Source organism: Chelmon rostratus, chromosome 20 (genome assembly GCF_017976325.1).
Source record: "Chelmon rostratus isolate fCheRos1 chromosome 20, fCheRos1.pri, whole genome shotgun sequence".
Lineage (NCBI taxonomy): Eukaryota > Metazoa > Chordata > Actinopteri > Chaetodontiformes > Chaetodontidae > Chelmon > Chelmon rostratus.
This window is the reverse complement of record NC_055677.1, coordinates 2,628,513-2,648,868: the sequence shown is the minus strand read 5'-3', so window position 1 is coordinate 2,648,868 and position 20,356 is coordinate 2,628,513. Positions and strand designations below refer to the sequence as shown.

Here is a 20,356-nt window from a genome sequence, read left to right as displayed (position 1 = left end):
CAAAGCATGAACATCCAGTGGAGCTGCAGGTAGCGCCTGCCACCTAAGATCCTCACTGCTTGTGATATGCTGTTAAGGAGGAACTGCCCCATCACACTGTTTCCTGGTAGTCGGAGGACAATTTGACGGTTTTTAAAAAGACTGAAGACTACAAGTTTGAACTGAAACCAACCTGGTGTCGAGTTAGAAAGAAGTGAGCTGACCAGACTTCTGCTGCTGCTCCTCATCTCTGCTGCAGGCTACGTTAGCTGCTACTAGCATAACACACCCATATCTCCAGCTAAACTGTTGGTGGTCATGTTGCATTGTGGGTAATGTAGGCACCAGGTGTTTATTATTAACTTATACGTTTGCTGTAAATAAAGAAGAAACGATTTTAAAAACGGATCATCATGTTGGTAAGAAGTGGATTATTTAACCAACAACACACATGTCCTCTGAAACAATGACAAACAAAAACGAAGATGTGTGCTGAGCGTCAATGTTTAATCAAACCACACTTATAAAATTCAAATGGCAACACATTGATTTAGTTTTTCACTTCAAATTTGAAACAAAATAGACACGCAGCTGGAAAACAAGCGAACAACGAAGAAGCAACAAACTTATGGATTTAAACATTAGACACGTGTGTGTGTGTGTGTGCGCGTGTGTGCGCATCACAGCAGGCGTGGGTTTTCCTCTCTGTAGTCATGTGGGTCACCTTTGAAGGGCAGATGTGGAGGGTGGTTACAGATTCCCATCAGGAAGATGATGATCGTGCCGAAAGTCATCACCGGGGTAACCAGGAAGAGACAGAGTCGGTCCACCGTACGAGCGATCCCACTCCAGTTATCTTTCTCCTGTGGAGACAGCGGCGGGTGACACGCTCTCTTCAAACTCACATGTTGGATTTACATACATGGCCAAAAGTATGTGGACGACTGAACGTGTGATTCTGACACCGCAAGCGTTCAGCTAACAGGCGCCGCTCTTCAAAATTGTGTGACATCTTTAATTTTTCAAACCACAGACAATCAACACCGCCCACACTTTATGACACATCGTCTTGTGCTTCTGTCCGTCTCACCTCGTTGTAGTCATTCTTGTTGCGCATGTGTTTGATGATGTAGTTTGCTCCGTCCACAGCCGGCCTGATCTCTGCATACAGCTGATCTGTCACACCTCCATCCTCTTGTGGCTTCACAGCTACACACACACACCAAAGTATCAACAAAGAACATGATTTAAAAAGAACAAATACAGTGAAACTAAACTTACAATAAAGAACAATTTGATTTGTATGAAATCCTGAGGACACTTCAATGCTTCCTAATTTCGTTTTCAGACATAGCAGGAAGATGTTTTTCGTGAGAAAGCTGCAAACACCTCTGTTCATGACGACAGACACAGTTAGAGATGAGCTGGTGAACATAGTGAAGCATTTAGCTGCTAAAGAGCCAGATATTTCCCTCAGGAGCTGGTGGAGACCAAAAACAGAGCTAAAAGAGAGAGAATACTGGACTGACATTTATCAGGTGACACAAACACGTCTACAAATGAATGATCATGTTGCTCCGTAACTGCTGCATGTGTAAATAAGCCACAGTTTAAATGTGATGTGTCAGCGTTTTATCCATCATCTGTTTCTGCGGTTTCGATGTTTTCTGATATTACTGGACGTACTTGCTGCGTGTGTTGTTCGTGTCATCAGTCCGTGTCTCTCCGACTGTTTCTCGAACATCAGCTCGCTGCGGGACTTCACGCTGTAGTACTCCTCTGCCGAGGCGATGTAGCCCACTGAGCTGGATCGTCGTGGCAACGCTCCATCCCAGTATGGCTCCGCCTCTGTGGGGCGGGACATGTGCAGGATGCGGGGCAACCGCTCGAGGAAGAACTGGATGCAGAGATCAAATAACATGTTGAGAACACTGAAATAAAGAATACACATTTTCAGCATCGTCATACACTTTATAGTCTGTGTGTGTGTGTGTGTGTGTGTGTGTGTGTGTGTGTGTGTGTGTGTGTGTGTTACCCTCTTGGTCCATTCAGACATGACGTGTGTGCTCGGTGTCCTGAAGTGCAGGTTGAGGACGACCACACAGTTCAACACCACCACCGTCACCAACACCATGATGAACATCAAATACCTGTGACACACACACACACACACACACACACACTGCTTGAGAAGAAGCCAGTTCATCTGCTGTCACATCATTGTTCTCACGGCCTTATCCTGTATTTCATCAGAGTTAAGTGTTTGATATTAAATATTTGTTGGTACAAGAGATGCATGAACATGAAAGCGACATATTTCATCTCCAGGTGACTCACTGGCAGCTACAGCATGTGTGGTTTACCTACTTGACAATAAGTGGAACAGACATGGACGTCTCCGGCAGCCTTTGAGAGATCAGCAGCAGGAAGACAGACTGAGCCAGCAGCACCGAGATGGACAAGGTCATCTTCTCACCGCCTGTCCACACACACACACACACACAATGAAAAACCAGATCATGAAAATGGGATATTTTATGTGAAGCGGATATGAAGGCAGTCGAGTTGAGCTTGTTTTGTGTTGTTTGCTCTGTTGTGGGGGTTGTGTGTCTTTGTATTGTTGATGCAGGAAGTGTAGCGTACTAGGAAATCTAAATGAAATCTTTAAAAATGAGAGAAAAATGGGAAAAAAGGGGAGATGCTATGTGGTAAAACTAGATAAATGTGATGAAGTTCTAACTTAATGAGACTGAAAAATATGTTCTATGTATTGTACTGCAGTGACACTGATGTGAGCAGCAGCTGCTAACATTTACAATAAATGTGTGATAATGTGAATTAAAGCCAAACTAAGTTATCCAAAGCCGCTAAATCTTAAAGATTAAAGATTTAAGTTCAGCTGACTGAAAGTACAGAAGATAAACACATTTTCCATTTAAACCTACAACTACCTGCATGGCCCGACAACACTGGAGGTAAGTGAGAAATGTATTTGTGATTAAAGGAGGTAAATGTTCACTGACTGTCAGCCGGCAGGTAGTAGACGAGCGAGGCCAGGAAGGAGATGAGCACACAGGGGATGATGATGTTGACGATGTAGAAGAGAGGTTTGCGTTTGATGACCAGGTAGAAGGTGATGTCCTGGTGCTTGTTGCTCTCCATGGGAATGTGCTTGTAGGTGTTTCTCTTGGCCGGCCGGTGGATGATCTCCCACTCGCCGTTCTCTGTCGAAAAGCAGCGAAGAACAACACCGAGGACGAGACAGAGAATGAGGACAAGGCTTCACAGAGGTAATGGCCACAGTGTTTCAAGTGCCAAGTCCTCGTGATGTAAATCAATAAATCTTTAAATTTTAGGGTGAAAACTTGGGTTAAGGTTAAGGATAAGTCACCACGAAATTAATGTAAGTCAATGTAATGTCCTCAGGACGATTACCCGTAAAGCTAGCAGGGTCAATGATGATCCACTCCACCGTCCATTTGCTGGTTTCGTCCTCTTCTTCCTTCAGCAGCATCCTGATCTCTTTTGCATTGTAGGTCAGAGAGCTGCAAAGCAACATGGGAAATGGAGTTTCAAATAAGCACCCTTCAGAGGAAAACTTCTGCCACATTTACATGTTTCAGGTTCATATAAACACAACAAGTGTTTAACATGAGCCGGTGCTGCACAAACATCTGCAGTTGATCTAAAGTGATTATTTGTGATTTCTGTGTGTAAGAGTATTTAAATGCACCACAGCCTTCATGTAAAGTCGGACACCAGACAGTATGATCCTGTCTGGTTTAAGCACCTTACGTGAATTTTAGTGTGCAGTTCTGCCAGTCAAAGGGGAAGTATTGGACGCTGATGGAGCAGGAGGAGCGGAAGATGGCGGGAGGCAACCAGTAGCAGAGACCAGTAGGATCCACCAGGACGTTACTGTAGTAGGCCACCTGGAACTGGGCATCGTTACTGGCAGAGAGAGAAGGCAGGTAGGATTTCATATATATTCCAATATCATCTTTAAAGTGTCTTATTATCTGTCCAAGTGGAACAGGAGGCAAATAGACCAGGGCCAAGGATCGAGCCCTGGGGAACACCACAAAACAGAGTTTCAGATGAAGAAGGACTGGGCCTCCCAATTTATAGCTTTACATTTAAATCACAAATGTATGTTTACCTCTTGTATTTCTTACGTTTCCTTTGCTTTGACACATTACAGATGGAAATGCACTTCCTGTGTGCAGTTTATTGACTTCGCTTAAAAGGGCGATTCCAGATTCTGAAATATGAGTCCAGCAATTCAGTGCAAGTCTGTGCTGCCAGCTCTTTTAAAATAATAAAAGTAAGTGTATCAGAGCAGTGTGACTGAAGGACATCATGTTTGTTGCAGGTTGGACGGTGTAAATAAATGAGGAAACTCAATCTCACTTGTTTTCCAGCACGATCTCCGGCAGCCACACCATGTTGGACGGCAGGCGAAGCATCTCGATGCCGTCGAACTCCGACGTATTCCACGACAGCCGGTAGTCAGTCCACGTCTGTCACCACACACACATCCACCAGACAGTTACCAGACAGAAAATGTTCAGGAGGAAAAAGGTGCCTCCGATGTGAAGCGAAAGAGTTAACTTACGTGATCTATCCATACATTGGTCAGCAGCGTCTCGTCTACTTCTTTCTACAAATAAAGAACAAATAACAGATTAGAGGAGGACCAAACTCAATTATTAATTTTTAAAGATAACAAGCTCCATGTTAATAACTGTTTCAGTTAATTATTGTTTTAATTTAATGTATGAACTGTATTTTCTTGTTTGTTTTACAGATATCTAATTCCTTTGCTAGCCTGGATCAAGTTTACGATCTGACTTTGAACAGTCCCTTTTTAAATTAAGTTTTCGAACGTGAAATTTAACATCTGAGCTTTAATGGTGTTTTTGTACATGATGTAAAGTACAAAAAAAAAAATCAACACTGAAGTATTCAGTGGCTTTAAAAGTTTTGCCTCTTCCCTGCTTTAATATGAACATTTCGCCCATCACTGTTACAAACACTGTGTGCTGTATAGACATGCATATACTGTAAATAAATACCCACTTTGTGTATATAAAGTCATCTATTACATTACCCATTCAATATCTATTCCTTTTTACTTTAAATTTGTTTAAAATTTACAGTTTGACTTTTATATAGACGTATGTTGTTGGTCATTACTGCTTTTTATACATATTTTACATATGTGCATAATAGTTGTGTTTATTTCAACGCTGTTCAGCTTTGTTGTTTTAGCTGAATGTCTATTTCCATCCTGCTGTACATGGTTCTGTGTAGCAACTTAACACCAGAGTCGAATTCCTTGTATGTGTTCACACACTCGGCCGGTAAAGCAAATCGTGATATTCAGCTATTCGGGACGGAGGACGGCGGAGGACATCTCGACGACACAAGTTTAAAAAAGTCATCTCTCTTTGTTGGGAATATGTCACTTGACTGTTTGAGTTTGAGTCAGTTAAATCCCCTTAAATCCCGACTGAGTCCTTAACGGAGACGAGGATTATTCAGGTAAAAAGAAGACACACACACACACACACACACACACAGTACCAGAGAGATGAGGTTGGAGAGTGTGAGTGCGAGGTAAACATCGACGGCGTCCTGCTGCCTCTCGACAGGACGCAGCTCTTTGTTGTATCCCTTTTCTTTCAGCAGGTAGTTGATCAGACGCTCCTCCTCGTTCCTGCCCCAGCACTCTGACACACACACACACACACACACACACACACACACACACACACACACACACACACACACACACACACACACACACACACACACACACACACAGTGAGTGTGTGTGAATACTTTCATGCTGGTCATGTTTCAGGTATCGTAGCAGCTGCTCTGAGCTTCCACTGCTGCTGTACCACCACCAGCCGTCTGCACTGCGACTCGCAGACATTTCCCTTCAAACACTGTTCACCACACGGACATGTTTGTTTTTATTTCCACGGGTATTGGCTTTTTCTGAAATCACGGTCCACTGATCTGATGAGTTGGCGGTTCCTCACAGCTACAGTAAAAACTCATCTACACTTTATCTTGGAATTTAATTCTTTTTCATTATCAACGAATCTGAGTCAGATTATCTGACGATTGTTTTCATGATGAATGGATTAATTGTTTGGTCTATAAAAATCTTGCCAAAAGCTCCTGAAGCCCAGGCTGACATGTTCAAAGTGTTGTAAAAGAAAATCATTACATGTTTATATAATTTCAGTGAGAAGCAAACAACCTTTCAGTGGAGGCTTTTAGTGCCTCATGTTTCGAGCTGTTTTAGACTTTATTACCCTTTAAGGAAATAACTGAGAGGAAAAGTGCTGAAAATCTTTTACCACAAAAATAAAATAGAGATATTTGCACTCACACCAAATATCTGCTAGTCAGTATGGGTCTCAAAGAATACAAGTCAGTCAAACAAACTCAAATAAACTTTGGATAAAAGTGATTTTACAGCAAAAGGTAAATCTGTCGGTAAACTTTTAAAACAACAGTAACTCACCAGATGAGAGCAGAGTGAGCAGGAACACGACGCCCAGAGCGGCACGCTGAAGCTTCATGGCTGACTGGTGGTGGGAAGTCCGGCGTCCTTTAACCCAGCGACCTTCTGCCAAACGGCCGAGTGAGTGACGGGCGGCAGCTGAGAAAACCAGAGAGAAAATAGAAAGCAGAGAGGGAGCAGGCCCGAGCAGCCGGCTGCCATCACCTCCACTCTGTACGGGAAACAGGAGAGAGGAGGGGGGGGTCAGCCACAGAAGGAACAGCACAACAAAGATCTGAACTTTCTGTTTTAGAGACACGTGACAATATGTCCAACTCTGAAAAAAAAAACCCTAATTTTTACAAGGACAGAGATGAGAGAAATATCATAAACTCAGTGCAAACGTCAAAAAACACTTTCTTCCTGTAAGTTTTGACCCAGAGAGAATTTGAAAGGAAATGCTCAAGCTGTATCATAAATGTACTGGTAGGTCAATTAACAAGTAAAAAGCAGTGGTGGAAAGCAAGTGTATTTACTCAAGTACTGCACTGAAGTACAATCTGTGACACGTGTCGCTCCAGTTAGCATGTTAGCTCCAAAAATGCATTGTATCAGCTACGACTCGTTACCCAAGGCACACTCACACGTTTTATCTGGACGAACTAGAGATCCATCATTTATTTATCAAACAAAAACACATACATGACACATACAAGGATTTCACTCTCCTAAAACTGACTTTAAAAACATAAGTTTAATTTGGTATATTTTATTAATGATGTTTTATTACGTGAAAGATTAAAAAAAACTTGTGAGTTTAAAAATTAAAATCAATGTCCATAAAGTTTTTATTCGTCGACCATTTTAGCGCATCGTCCCTCAGAGCGACAGGTCGACGTCACACTTGATCTTCCTGCTGCTGAGGCTGTGGATCATGGAGATCATCGCAGAGTGTTTGTTCAGCTCGTCCTCCTTCTGCTTCAGCTTCGCCTCCAGCTGACTCTTCTGCAGCTCCAGAGACGACGCCTGCGAACAGGAAACATCGCAGGTTCAGCTTCAAATCTCCGCAGGATTCTTCAACATCATGTACAGACTTACCTGAATATTTACACCTGAGACAGTGAACATGTGAAAATACATATTTCATGTAAGAACAAAGTTGTCATTTAAGTCCCAAATCTGAAGGAACTTTGTTCTGAACATGAACCACAGTTAAGGAAAGGATTTGAATAATTCCACCACTGAACAATTGTCAGCGCAGAAAAAAAGGAAATTATAAAGAGTGGATTAAGTTCACTGCGATCGAAACAAATGCTTCAAAGCAAACTTAAGGTTTGACAAAAGTTTGAACCACTCAGGTCTGACAGAATTTATTTAAACTTTGGTGTTTCCTCTTGTATATTGACTCTATTACAACATTTTTTTGATCGATGGCATCAAATAACAAGTTAAAGACCGCTGAAAATATGAGCCACAAATTTGTTCAAGAGCAGAAGTTCAAAGTTTGTCACACACTCATAACGCGACGATAGCAGATGTCAGTTTTATAGGACTTCTGATGCGCCACGTAAGCAAAGAAGCACCTTGATGCTGGCATCCTTCCTGGCCTGCTCCGTCTTGTTCAGTTCCTTCCTCAACACGTCCACCGTCTCCTCCAGGTCTCTCCTCTCACGGTCCTTTTCCTGCAGCTTCTCCTCCTCAGCCCTCAGTTCACCCTGCAGAGCTGACGGGAACAAGGCGAAGCGTTTACTGAAGCAGGTCGGACTATGCAGACGCAGGTTTAACAAACACACTGATCCTGATGTGAGACCAACCTGCGATGTCACTGTTCTTCTGCTGCAGATCCGAATGGAGGGATGTGACCTCCGCCTCTCTCTCCTCCAACACTGACGCCATCCTGACCAACACAGAGAGAGTTCAGAGAGGGTGCTGCTGACTGATGGTGCAGAGATAAATAACACGGCTGAGTGATGTGTGCGTGGATTACTTTTCGTTCTGCAGTTGCAGTGCTTCGCTGCTCTTCCTCAGAGCGTCGTTCTGTTTGGTGAGCGAGATGTGAGCCGCCTGCAGCTCCTTCAGCAGCCGCTCGCTCTCGTTGAACCTGCACAGGGAATCGACCTGTTACACACCTAAAAGAAGACTGCACACCCCAGTAAACCTGCCCGCACGCGATGCAGAAGCCTCAGAAATTTAATACCACATGAATACAATGAAATAATCTTTTTCACATTCATATCTAAATGATGGAAACCTGGTCGGGACAATAGTGCCGACAATTATTTACAAAGAGTATGAACTTAAAGACATTTACATATTCTTTTGTAAGCACTGTATATAACTGCTGTATATAATTATAAGTAACAGTAATTTATATACAGTAATTCCTTGTAACATAATTAATCAATTAGCATGAGCTGGAATGAGATAAGAGCCAGTAATGGATGGAGCTTTTGCTAACTAGCTACTGTAGCTAATTAATGTAAAAAAATACTGAAGAGATTTAAAATACTTTACAATACATTTAAGGTCTTCGTTGAGGGAGCTGAACTCAGCATGTTAAAGACTTTTCATTCATATGAGTCTGTTGTGTCTGCCTGTCGGCCTCTGACCTGTTGAGCAGGGTGTTGTAGGCTCCTTTGAGGGCCTGGTGTTCCTCTGAGTCCTGCTGCAGCCTGGCGTTGTGCTGCAGCAGCTCCTCCATGTCGGCCTTGGAGCGCTCCACCTCCAGCACCTGACCGCTCAGCTCGCCCTGCAGGTCCTCGCGGCGTCGCTCCGACTCCTTCAGCAGAGAGCCCAGCTTACAGGCCTGCACACAGAGACCCGGGTCAGGAAATAAATGTCGGCAATGGGGAACGTTAGCCTGTGGATGATGGGACCACCTGACCTGCGGTTTATATGTCATAGTAAAAATAATGAGCACTTGTAATGATAATTCTTAAGTTGTATTAAGGAACATAAGACTGCTGTCAAGCTGTGCCTACAGTTGGCTGCAATATTATTATTATTTTCATTATCAATTGAGTTGGGCATTATTTTCTCAATTATTATTATTATTTTTTTAGATTAATGTCAGAAAACTATGAAAAACTGCAGTTTCCAATGTCCAATTTGATGTTTTCAAATATTCTGTTTTGTCATTCAAAAATCCAAGTATATTCAGTTTACAATGACGTAAGAGGAGAAAATTTTAAGAGGCTGGTAACAGTAACTGTTGGGTGTTTTTGCTCTGTGTGTGTGTGTGTGTGTGTGTGTGTGTGTGACCTCAGCCTCAGCTTGAGCTCGTTGGAATCGAAACTGAGCGATGAGACGGTCGGCCTGAGAAAGAGCCAGAGCCTTTGCCTCCAACAAGTCCTGCAGTCGATTCTCCTTCGACTGACGGGGAGACACAACATCTTTAAATTAAACAACACTTGAACTGAGAACGTTTCTGGTCAAACAGAAAAAGTTAAAGTTACTGGAAACCCTCTGACAATCTAATGCAATTGAATGCCTCTGTCCTACAACACATCTCACCTCTGTGATCCTTTAATGTTCACGTTTTGAGATAATTATTAAGATCTTTTAGTTAAAGCAAGTAGAAATATCACAATACAAGTAAAACTCCTGCATTCAAAATCTTACTTAAGTAAAAATAATACTGTAGCTGGCTACAGTAGAGATACTTTTACAATTTTTTATACTGTTGCGTGGTACCTCATAAATGTATTAAAGTAAAAAGCATTTATATTTTATATCATATTTGCCTGAAATGTAGTGAAATGCAAGTAGAAACTAGCGTAACATTTAAACACTGAAGTAAAGAACAAATAACTCAGAACTCAACTTAAGTACAGTACTTGAGTAAATGTACTGTACATAATAATGTACTTTCCACCACTGGTTTTTGCTGATGGTGTCAAAAAGGTGATGACTCAAAGTCTACAGTCATAATATTTGTTTCTGCATGTATGAAACAAAGAGGACACAAAACAGAGCACAAAAAATGCACTTACAGCATCACAGAAACACAAAATCTTATGCAGGAGCAGAAACAGCAGCTTCAAAAATTACCACAGACAAAAACTCAACATCAGCTTCAAATAATAAACTGATCTGAAGGCAGAATTTATGGCAAAACTTAAACAAAGCAGGAAAGTTATTTGTCCTTCAATCACAACACTCACATTTTAAAAAGCACAAATATCCTCCCAGCTACCTGCCTGACAAGCTAACATCTCGCAGTAAATTCTCCTCCTTCGCCTGACAAGCGTACTCACCGCAAACGCTGAGATCTTCTGTTCGTAAACGTCGATGATCTCAGACACGTGTGAGTTCTTAACGTGTTCCTGTAGCTATAAACGACAACATGATGTCAGTGAAAAATGGATTTCACACTCACACAAACTGCTGCAGATGCTTACAGTTGTTCAGTCAAAGGTTGATGTTTTTCCTCTTATTTTTACATTCTTTAAAACATTGCAGGCATTTAAATTATGCTTTTTTACAAAAAGGTCTAAAGTGTCAGTAAGTGCAACAATGGAAGAAGCTAAAATATCAAACAGAAGTCAAAATGTCAGAACAGAAACTAAGAGCCAGTCCAGTATCGATGCATCCTTCCTCCAAACACACATACACACATACCTCCAAGCCATTCTGTATCTTCTCAGCCAGACTGTGGACACTCCTACTGGGACCACTGGAACCATTGGAGCAGTCCAGTATGCTGGAAGGCGGGACTTCCTGCACCGCAACACGTTTGACGGACAGCTCAGCCTCCCTCTGGCGATAGGCGTTGTTGGCAGCGATACTTTCTCCCAGACTTAACAAATATGGTTTGATTAATTGAAAGCAGGAAATTGGCAGCGACTTTGTCGAAAAGAAGCTTCAGCAAGCAAACAACATTATCCAAACAACTTACCGTGAACCTTTCACTCATCTCACAATCATTTGGATTTACAACAGATAAATTAAAAAATATGGCTTTAGTTTGAGTCACTGTGTCACCACATGTCACACGATGTGATGAAAGGGACGGACACAATGGCCAAAACTATTGAAGTAAGACAAAAGTTGTCAAGGGACACAATTTTCCTTTAAGCTCAGCAATGTATTTAGTGTACTGCTGATCCTGAAGGACACAGAATGATAGTGACCGACTCTCAGGCTGCACTGAAACACCAGCTTAGGAATCATGATGTCAACTGTAAATCAACTCTTTGAAACATTTTCGAGGTAAGAAAACATGAATAAAACGGTTGCTTTAATCTGGCAAAATGATAAATCAGTCTGCTGACTCTAAAATGATCATCTGCCACATGCTGACATGTTGAGAAAGAAAGACAACGAAGCCACTTTAGATTCTGTCGTGATGTGTGTGTGTGTGTGTGTGTGTGAGAGATGTGTTAACTATCTGATATATGATATGAACATAAATTAGGAGCAGTTCAAACAGTGATTTTTCCTTTTGTGAACATTCTGTTTAATGGAAATATTCATTTTTCTTTCTTATAAATGTAATGGTTTCGTAAACCCTTGGATTTCTTTTGGATGGGACGTCCAGTTTGGGACCCTCAGTCACGCTGTGATCGTGCCAAAGCAACAATTTGTTTTGGGGTTCGGTTGCAGATCAGTGACACACTGTTAACAGTGGCAGCATGAAGCAGAGGAGGACAGTACATGCATACTGTGGCTAAATATGAACATGCTGTTTCACACCATGTGACTCACACCAGCGAGGGGAAGTCTGGGAGGGGGGTGGCTTCAAACAACAGGGAGAGTCCAATCTGCACACGCTCTCTGTGGTGGGATGTCAGGGCCAGAGAGATGGGGGTCACGATCCGCTGGTCCTGAAAGGCCGAGACCGAGAGAGAAGAGCAGGTAGAACAGGAGGGAGAGGAAAAGATGAAGCACAGTGGGTGAAAGCTGATGAGGGTGTGTGTGTGTGTGTGGGTGGGTGGGTGTGTGTACCTGTAAAATCCTATAGAAGCTGGTCTCCATGTCCTTCACCTGCTGCCTCAGTTTGCTCATTAGCTCCAGAGTCCTCAGCAGCGCTTCTGCACACACCTGACTGAGACACACAGCACACACACCTGTAACTGTGTGAACTGAGGCTGCAATCAAGTCATCAAATCCTGCATTTAAAGTTTTTCAGGTAAAATTAACTTCAACATTAATGTAACACTGATGACGCTCATTTTGGCTCCATAGTGAGAACTTTTCTTCTTAATTATATGACTGGATTATTATTATTGATCCAGTAACTCAGCAGCATTCTAATGATGGAGCCGGCTGCTGTAGAGCTAATTTTATAAATCTTATACACTGTTGGTTTAATCATTTGACTTTTTCTACGAAGAGATTTTAAATATTTCACCTTAGACTGTACAACGAAATTAAGAAAAAACAAACAGGTGTGTTTTTACGACAATAACGAAGAAAAAAGTAAATAAGGAACGATCTGTTGAACACAATGCGTGGTCTGAGGAAGACCTCTCATCAAAACCTCAATATTTAAACAAAAACATGTAGCTGCACAGATGACAAACACATTTTTTAAAATTAGATTATTAAAAAATTGTTGGAAAAAAATGAAAAAGCTTTGTTGTTTTCTGGTCAAGCATCGTAAACAAGGAGGAGCACTGCCTGAACATGACATTAGCCTTCATCAGACATGTTTTACATGCTGTGATGGAGCTGCATATGGAGGCTCTTCCGCAGAGAATTTGATAAAAAATAATGCAATCTTTTTTTTACATCAAATTCATTGGTATTCATTAAATTTTGAATATTTAATATTATTGTAATATTAAATATATATTTTTAAAAAATTGCAATGAATCTCGTCTACTATCACCGCAGCTGGTGTGTTATTATGCCTCTATTATCGGCGGTATATAAACATGTAAATATTAACTATTAAATAACATTTTTCTGTTCAGTATTAGATAATAATTAGTAGTTCGACAAAGTTGCAGTAAAAAGACACACGAAGTGACATCAGGAAAATACTTTTTCACATCGTCCAAACCACCTTTTTAATCAGAATGACAGCTGGTCACTCACGTTAGATCGCAGTCAGAGCCAGGAGGGGGGCAGCTGAGGGGGCTGTTGCCATGACAACAGGAGAGGAGAGCTTCAACCTGCGAGAGGCAGAGCTGAGCGCTCACCTGACGGGACACTACAGGTCTGGTGGAGTCCTCAGCGCACATGAGTGGAGGAGTTAAGGCTTGGAAATGAGCAGAACACTAAAATACACCAACAGCAGAGCGACACAGTCAGGTGAAGGATATTCAGCAGCAGACTGGTGACATGTGTGATGCGGCGGCAGTGTTTTCTTATGTGAGCGTCTCCCTGTGCAGGATCGGGGCCCTGCAGTAGCCCTAGCAGGACTGGAAGCAACATTTCTATGAAGCTCAGCACGCAGTCAGACACACTCTCTGCCCCCAGCGCCTCCTGGACACAGACCAAGAAGAACACGTGAAAAGGAAAAGGAAGTAGTGAGTAAAAAGTTAGCAGCTACAAATACAGCCTTCCCTGAGCCTATTAGACCGACAGCGACATCACGATGGGCTGGTTAAAAGCTCGACTTAGAACAGAAACATGGTCAAATACGGACTGCACTTATACCACACAAAAATAAAAGCAGAGAAGCAGAAGACGGAAGGAGAAAGTTTTCCACAAGGACAAGTAAAGAGTAAAATTGAATATTGAAATTCAATACGAGTCAGTGTCAAAAACTGTCAAGTCAGGTGTTACAACTGTGGTTGTAAATAGTTCTATGTAGCTGTGTGTTTTCCCTGTTCGCTCTGTGTGTGCTTCCTTTTAAGTACCTACTTGATATGCAAACGTTGCTGCGCCATACCCCAAATCGGATTGGCGGACATAGGAGGAACATCTTTCATAAAGCGGAGGAGGATGTCACCCAGGGGGCAGAGTGGGTCAGATGGGCGGAGCCATTCTTTGCCGAGTCAACGCGCACACACCGATCGAACCGGCGTTTTCCTTTGTCTAAGTTATACAGTGTATTGGGCAAATTGAGTGAGCCACGACTTTGTGTTCAACCAGTTTTTCTCCTGTTTTTGTTAGACAGGGAGGTTAGAATTTGTGTTTCATTTCGATCTTTTTATTTGCATAGGAAAGTGGTAAACTCCCTAAAAGTATAGCATGGTTTTGTTTGTTTTTTTGGCGTAGGTCTCACTCCTAAATTAATTTACACATTATTTCGGATTTGTTTTGTTCATTTCTGTGTCACAGAAAAAAAGTAACTATTGTCATAAATAAAACTATTAATTAACGCGCTTGGTGTGACTGTGTGAGACCAGTGAAGGATGGCACCTTCCGGTTACGTTCAGGTACCCCTAGGCCGGGCATAACACAGGTCTGGTCTGGTCAGAATAGTCAACAACACCCAGCCTTGTTCAGATTCAGGTGGTTTGATCTGTGAACATGAGGTCAAAGCCCATAAAAATAAATTAAAAAAAAAAACTGCTGAAATGGATTAAATCAGCATACAGCTGCTGTAATGTTGCCATTTTCACCCGAGGTCATACAAACTAAAACTAGTGCACAGTGCAATGCAAAACACACAACATACACACAGTGTGCTTGATCCTAATTTTGAGTTTTTACGCTTGTATTTTAATCTGGATTGACCCAAATTCAGAGCTGCACTGAAAACTGTTGTTGGCTTTACAGCAGAAATATCAGGACTGACTCACTGTTTTAAGCTAACTGCCAGTGATTCAGACATCAGTCTGGAAACTGACCTGGCAGGACTCACAGATGTACCTAATCTGCACCTGAGAATCTTTTTAGATTTTGGTCAGACGTCTACACTGTGCTGCTGCTCCACACCAGCTTCCTCAAACCTCTGAGAAGTCTGTCAGTGTCTGCCGTACCTCCAGCAGCTCATTCAACAGCTGCAGGGCCTGAAGCGAGCAGGATTCAGCGCCGTCCACAGGCGAACTCAGCCACTGCACCAGGGCAAGCCCAGACTCCGCTTTGCGTCCGGCATCCAGTCCCGTCCCCTGTCTGCAGCCCGCTGCTCTGAGTTTGGGTCCCGCTGGTCTGAAAACCACCTCGCACAGCAGCGAACGCAGCCCTGAGACACTGCACATGGCCAGGAGAAGCTCTAACACCTGCCAACAACACACAGATCAAGAAGAAGGAGGGTTTTTCAGTAATACCTCAAAATAAATAAGACTAAGCGGGAAAGCATTCAGCGCTTGATGGTTTAAATTCTTACTTATTTTTGCTGAAACAACATCATCTTTGAATCATCTTTGGTTTGAATCTGGCTGCAGACTTTAGTCACTCCTTCCCCTGTCTTAATTCCTGTCACTGCACTTCTGTCTTCTATCTAATTTTTAATAATAAATAAATAAAATAAAATGCTTTTGCCAGAAAAGGCCAGTCATCACAGTGCAGCACATTAAAAGACACAGTCTGGTGCATCATATAACATTTTCACCATCAAACACACGGACCTACTTCTGACACCTGTATTGGTTTCTCTGCCTGTAGAGTCAGACAGTTACATACAGAAATACAGAATAATGTGTGCAAATGTTGTCCAGTTTCTCCCGTCTTACCTTTGCTGCAGAGTCCGGGTCTTTTGATTGCAACAGTCCTAAAACCTGAGACACACATGCTGAGAAGTGCTGATACCTTGAAATGGAAAAATGGTTTTCATCTTAGTCCACAGTCACAGCACCTTGAGGCAAACACTGAGGTCAAACGTGCCAGAGAAGTGTCCGTACGCATGTGTGTATGTACCTAGTGAGGTAATCTGCTATCTTAGGGTTCTTCAACAGGTCAACCAAAAGGTCAACAGAGTATTCTCGTGTCAGAGTACCGTTGCCGTTCACGATGATGTTGAACACAAGCTGGAAAGTCTGATGGATGTTCTTTGCATCGAAGAGCTGAAGGAAAAAACACACAAATACAAAGAAGAGATGGAGAGATAATGTATGTTCACAGTTGAAATACAAAGTGAAGTGAAACGAGGAACAAACAGAAAGAGAGAACAGATCAGTACATGTGCTGTTTGAGATAAAAAAAAAATAAACAACACATATTCAGAAACGAAACAGACAAAAAAAGACGTGAGAAAATTTTGAGTGTGAGTCAGAGATCAAGTTTGACAGGTTGATCTCAACGGTGCTGCTGACAGCACAGATACTGTAGATGCTGTGTACTGTTGACTGACTCCAAATAAAGGAACAACATTTCAAGACATATGAAATAAATCTAATATTTCCGAAATTAAAATATATACTCTTAAGATTTTTTGAGAGAAAGATGCAGAAACAGATTTTTTTTCAGCCACCAGCTGGTTTCAAATGTGAGTGTTTCCCACCTACCTTCTCTCCAACCTTCTCATTCAGAGTGAGGCTGGCCAGTATGGACAACGTGAAGACCACCACCGTCAGACTGTTGTGAGCCAGAAAGCTGATCAGAGTACGATAGAACGGTTTCACATTGTCCTGCAAGAATACAGACACATGTTACACAACAAACCCGGGTGAGGCTTAATATAAAACAGTTTTTAAAAAAAGAAAGATAAATGAAGAAAACAAATCGCCTGCTTACTTTACTTCTACTAATACTCCATTCTACAACACGTTTATTTTATTACTTTTTCATGTAACTGTTCCAAAGTGGAAATACCTTTACAGGTCATCAACACTGTTCCAGTTCAGGTTTGAAAAAATGCTTTGATAAACATGTTTCAGTCTTTTATTCCTGAATTTCTCAATCACATTTTCAGACTTTTGGGTGTCATTAATAAATGTCTTGTTTCATCCGATCAACAGTTAAAAACCAGAAATATTCCCTTCACTGTCACACAAGAAATTCGGCGAAATCTTATTTTCTTTAATCAATCACTAAAACTGACGGACTAATCAGTTAATCAAGTACTGTTTCAAGACTACATTTCAGAGTTTGGCAGATGCGTTTTTTTTTTATTTATTAAACCTTTATTTGACCAGGAAAATTGGCCCATTGACATTAAAAATCTCTTTTCCAAGGGCGTCCTGGCCAAGTGGCAGCCCGAGTTCTGTGAACCTGTGATGCTGCTTAAATAAAACACTATTAAAACCACGGATGTTCGATCTCGCCCTCATGCCCAGACATCCTGTGTAACTAACTGTATTCAGCACACTCACCAGAGACCTGATGTGACTCTGCATTGAGTGGTTGTCACGACACAGGTTGGCCATGAGGCCGAGGCATGGCATGATGAGCTCGTCATTGTGAGACTGGCTGTGGCACAAAACCCAAAGTAAAATGGTTAATCGAATGTCAGAAAAACACAGCAGGTCTTCAGCTTCATCGCTGGGAGATGGGAGGTGTGAGACGTGGTTCTTACATGTTGGTCACGAGAAAAGCGATGAGCTCATGGATGTAGTTTGTAGACTGGAAGATGCGAGTGTTGTAAGTCAGTTTCTGCAGCACCTGCAAACACTGAGTGATACGTACGAGACATTATTCCAACAAATGATCTATCACTGAATTGACAGATTCAAAGATTGTAAGACTGAAAGATTTACGGCTGGGAAACGTGTTTCTGACTTTCTAAATCTCCTGTGCCTAAAACAGGTTTTTTTAGCTAAATTTAGAAGTTGATAGCTAAATAAGGACTGCTGAGCAATTGTGAGATTCATAATCCGAATAGCCGATTATTCCTTTCAGTAATCGATAGATTTTTTTTGACTACCAAAGTAGCCGTTAGTTGCAGCACTAGTCACATGCTGACCCACAGGGGAAAACAACTAGTGATGGACTTACCTGCAGTACCAGGGGTTCTCCTGGTGTGGCGCTGTGGCAGTGGATGACAGAGGCCAGGGTGCTGGTGAGGTTGTAGCTGCTGTGAAGAATCTCTCGACTGTTATCATCACAGGCTGAAGGAGTGAGCATGCAGGTGGGGGGGGGAAGAAAGACTTCATGTCAGAAAGAGCTGGCAGTTCAGATTTCTGCCTCAGGAATCACACACTCACTGACCTGCGATTAAATCCTGACACTGCTGCTTTCTGCTGTCACACTGTCCTATTAAAGCATGGCAGTGATCTTTCTAAAGCATCACTACACAGGGAGAGTAAGGAGCTGTGCTAACATCCTTCACGGCAAGGTAGGTACCAAGATACAACTCTACTTTTTTATGACTCAGTGACACTGCATGTATTTGTATGTAATCTAGTTGCATCACAAACATACTCTCAAAGAAAAGGAGAGATACAATTCTTTGTTATGAACTGGCTAATTTGATGTTTTTTAGAAATGTATGACCTTTAACCAAGCAGCAGAGCAAGGGTCGTTTTGATTGATGCATGACATCCTATTTGCGTGTATGTGAAACCTACCTGATACCTGTCTGAGTCTGGAACATTCCCCAAAAGTTTACTGGAACACAAGCTACCAAATTGCCAAGTCAAAAAACTGTCACTAGCTCCGGTTCCTGTGTGGTGTCCACATGACAAACTGCATGTGCGGTACAGAAGGAGATATATGTATCTGGTATGTACACAGGTGCAGCGTACCTAGCTGTGCCAGCAGAGAGATGATGGAGCTTGTCAGGGTCAGGCTGGTATTTGGGTTTCCAGCCAGCTCCACCAGCCCACTCACACACTCATTGGGCAGAAGCTGGCCTGAGGACAGCAGCTGGTCACATCTGAGACCTGAAACTTCCTGCAAACAACACACACACACACACACACACACACACACACACACACACACACACACACACACACACACACACACACAGCATGCATATGTTGCATGAGACTGAATGTTGTACAGGTGTAAATTTAAACAGGAATGGTACAGAACATTACAAACAACCTTCAATGTAAATATACAATGTCCAAACCAATATTTTGTCTTGTAATCAAAAGGCTAAAACAGATTCCCATTTTGGTTTTAAGCCATTCACTCTGTACCTGTACACCTCATCTCATGCTCACACTAGTTGTAATGACAAATTTTAATTTGTGTAGCTATTCAGCTTGCACCTTTAATCCATGAAATTCTTGTGGTTAGGACAGTGAAGTCAATAAAGGAACTAATAAGGCTTATGCAGTAAGCTCTATAATTCATCTATATAATCATACTGATAGTCATCAGATGGCAGCGTTTATACTGCATATACCTGGACAAGTAATACGCATGTTGACATTGTCATATTTCACTATGATGTCAAAGCCTAGGGCAGGGGTGACTCATCCATATAATAGAGTGCACTACATTTCATAAACTGAAATAAGGAAAACAGACACTTTTGTTTGTATATTTTTGTATGTAGTTATATTGTAAAATCCCTGTAAACATACTTGATGCCAATATATTACAAGACGATGTGCATCGTTTGGACAGCCTCCTTGAGATACTCGACTCTGAAAGCAAACCTGTCACAAAGGGAGCAGCACAGCTCACCTCCACTTGTTTCTGTAGCTGCGCTGCGTTCTGCGCTGTCCTGCCTGCTCTGTACTGCTGGATAGCCAGTAACAGAGACTTCAAACACGTGGTCATGTCCATCCTGTCAGAACGAAACTATTGAGGTTATAATACTGAGACAACACATTAGCCAAAGCAACTAACGCTACCGTTTTACAACGTCCATCTTGAGCCTCTCAGCAGCTAACACTAGCTAACGAGCTTAGGTTTCACGACAACAGCAAATTAAACAAACTAATTCAAAATTGACTTTACATTTGAGCGTTGCGCATTTATTTTAAACGATTACATGAAATATTTTCGTGCTTGTTTGTTGCAGAGTACCTGCGGTGTCTTTTCCTTCTTCAAGAAACATCAACAACAACCGGCTACACGACAGCTACTTCCTCCCGCGCTGAGCTTCGAATGGGAAAGGAACGGACC

General features: G+C 42.1%; 2 protein-coding genes across 2 annotated transcripts; both read right to left on the bottom strand.

The window, feature by feature from the left end:
• Nucleotides 1-465: 465 nt before the first annotated feature.
• On the bottom strand, nucleotides 466-6,902 carry chrnd (cholinergic receptor, nicotinic, delta (muscle)). The gene is made up of 12 exons (XM_041961595.1): nucleotides 6,521-6,902; nucleotides 5,566-5,711; nucleotides 4,595-4,639; nucleotides 4,390-4,499; nucleotides 3,775-3,930; nucleotides 3,415-3,524; nucleotides 3,003-3,203; nucleotides 2,347-2,458; nucleotides 2,015-2,129; nucleotides 1,666-1,876; nucleotides 1,070-1,188; nucleotides 466-842 (listed from the first exon to the last, which is right to left on the bottom strand). The coding sequence occupies exons 1-12, from the start codon at nucleotides 6,576-6,578 to the stop codon at nucleotides 660-662; spliced, it is 1,566 nt and encodes a 521-aa protein (XP_041817529.1). The 5' UTR covers nucleotides 6,579-6,902; the 3' UTR covers nucleotides 466-659.
• A 113-nt stretch (nucleotides 6,903-7,015) lies between these two features.
• cip2a (cellular inhibitor of PP2A) lies at nucleotides 7,016-20,324 on the bottom strand. Its single transcript, XM_041961594.1, has 22 exons — nucleotides 20,258-20,324; nucleotides 19,913-20,015; nucleotides 19,018-19,165; nucleotides 18,269-18,381; nucleotides 17,850-17,944; nucleotides 17,647-17,743; nucleotides 16,840-16,962; nucleotides 16,253-16,398; nucleotides 16,069-16,144; nucleotides 15,376-15,615; nucleotides 13,768-13,930; nucleotides 13,541-13,688; nucleotides 12,446-12,545; nucleotides 12,206-12,324; nucleotides 11,120-11,297; nucleotides 10,756-10,830; nucleotides 9,761-9,871; nucleotides 9,109-9,305; nucleotides 8,487-8,600; nucleotides 8,314-8,396; nucleotides 8,083-8,222; nucleotides 7,016-7,525 (listed from the first exon to the last, which is right to left on the bottom strand). The coding sequence occupies exons 2-22, from the start codon at nucleotides 20,012-20,014 to the stop codon at nucleotides 7,379-7,381; spliced, it is 2,715 nt and encodes a 904-aa protein (XP_041817528.1). The 5' UTR covers nucleotide 20,015; nucleotides 20,258-20,324; the 3' UTR covers nucleotides 7,016-7,378.
• Nucleotides 20,325-20,356: the final 32 nt, after the last annotated feature.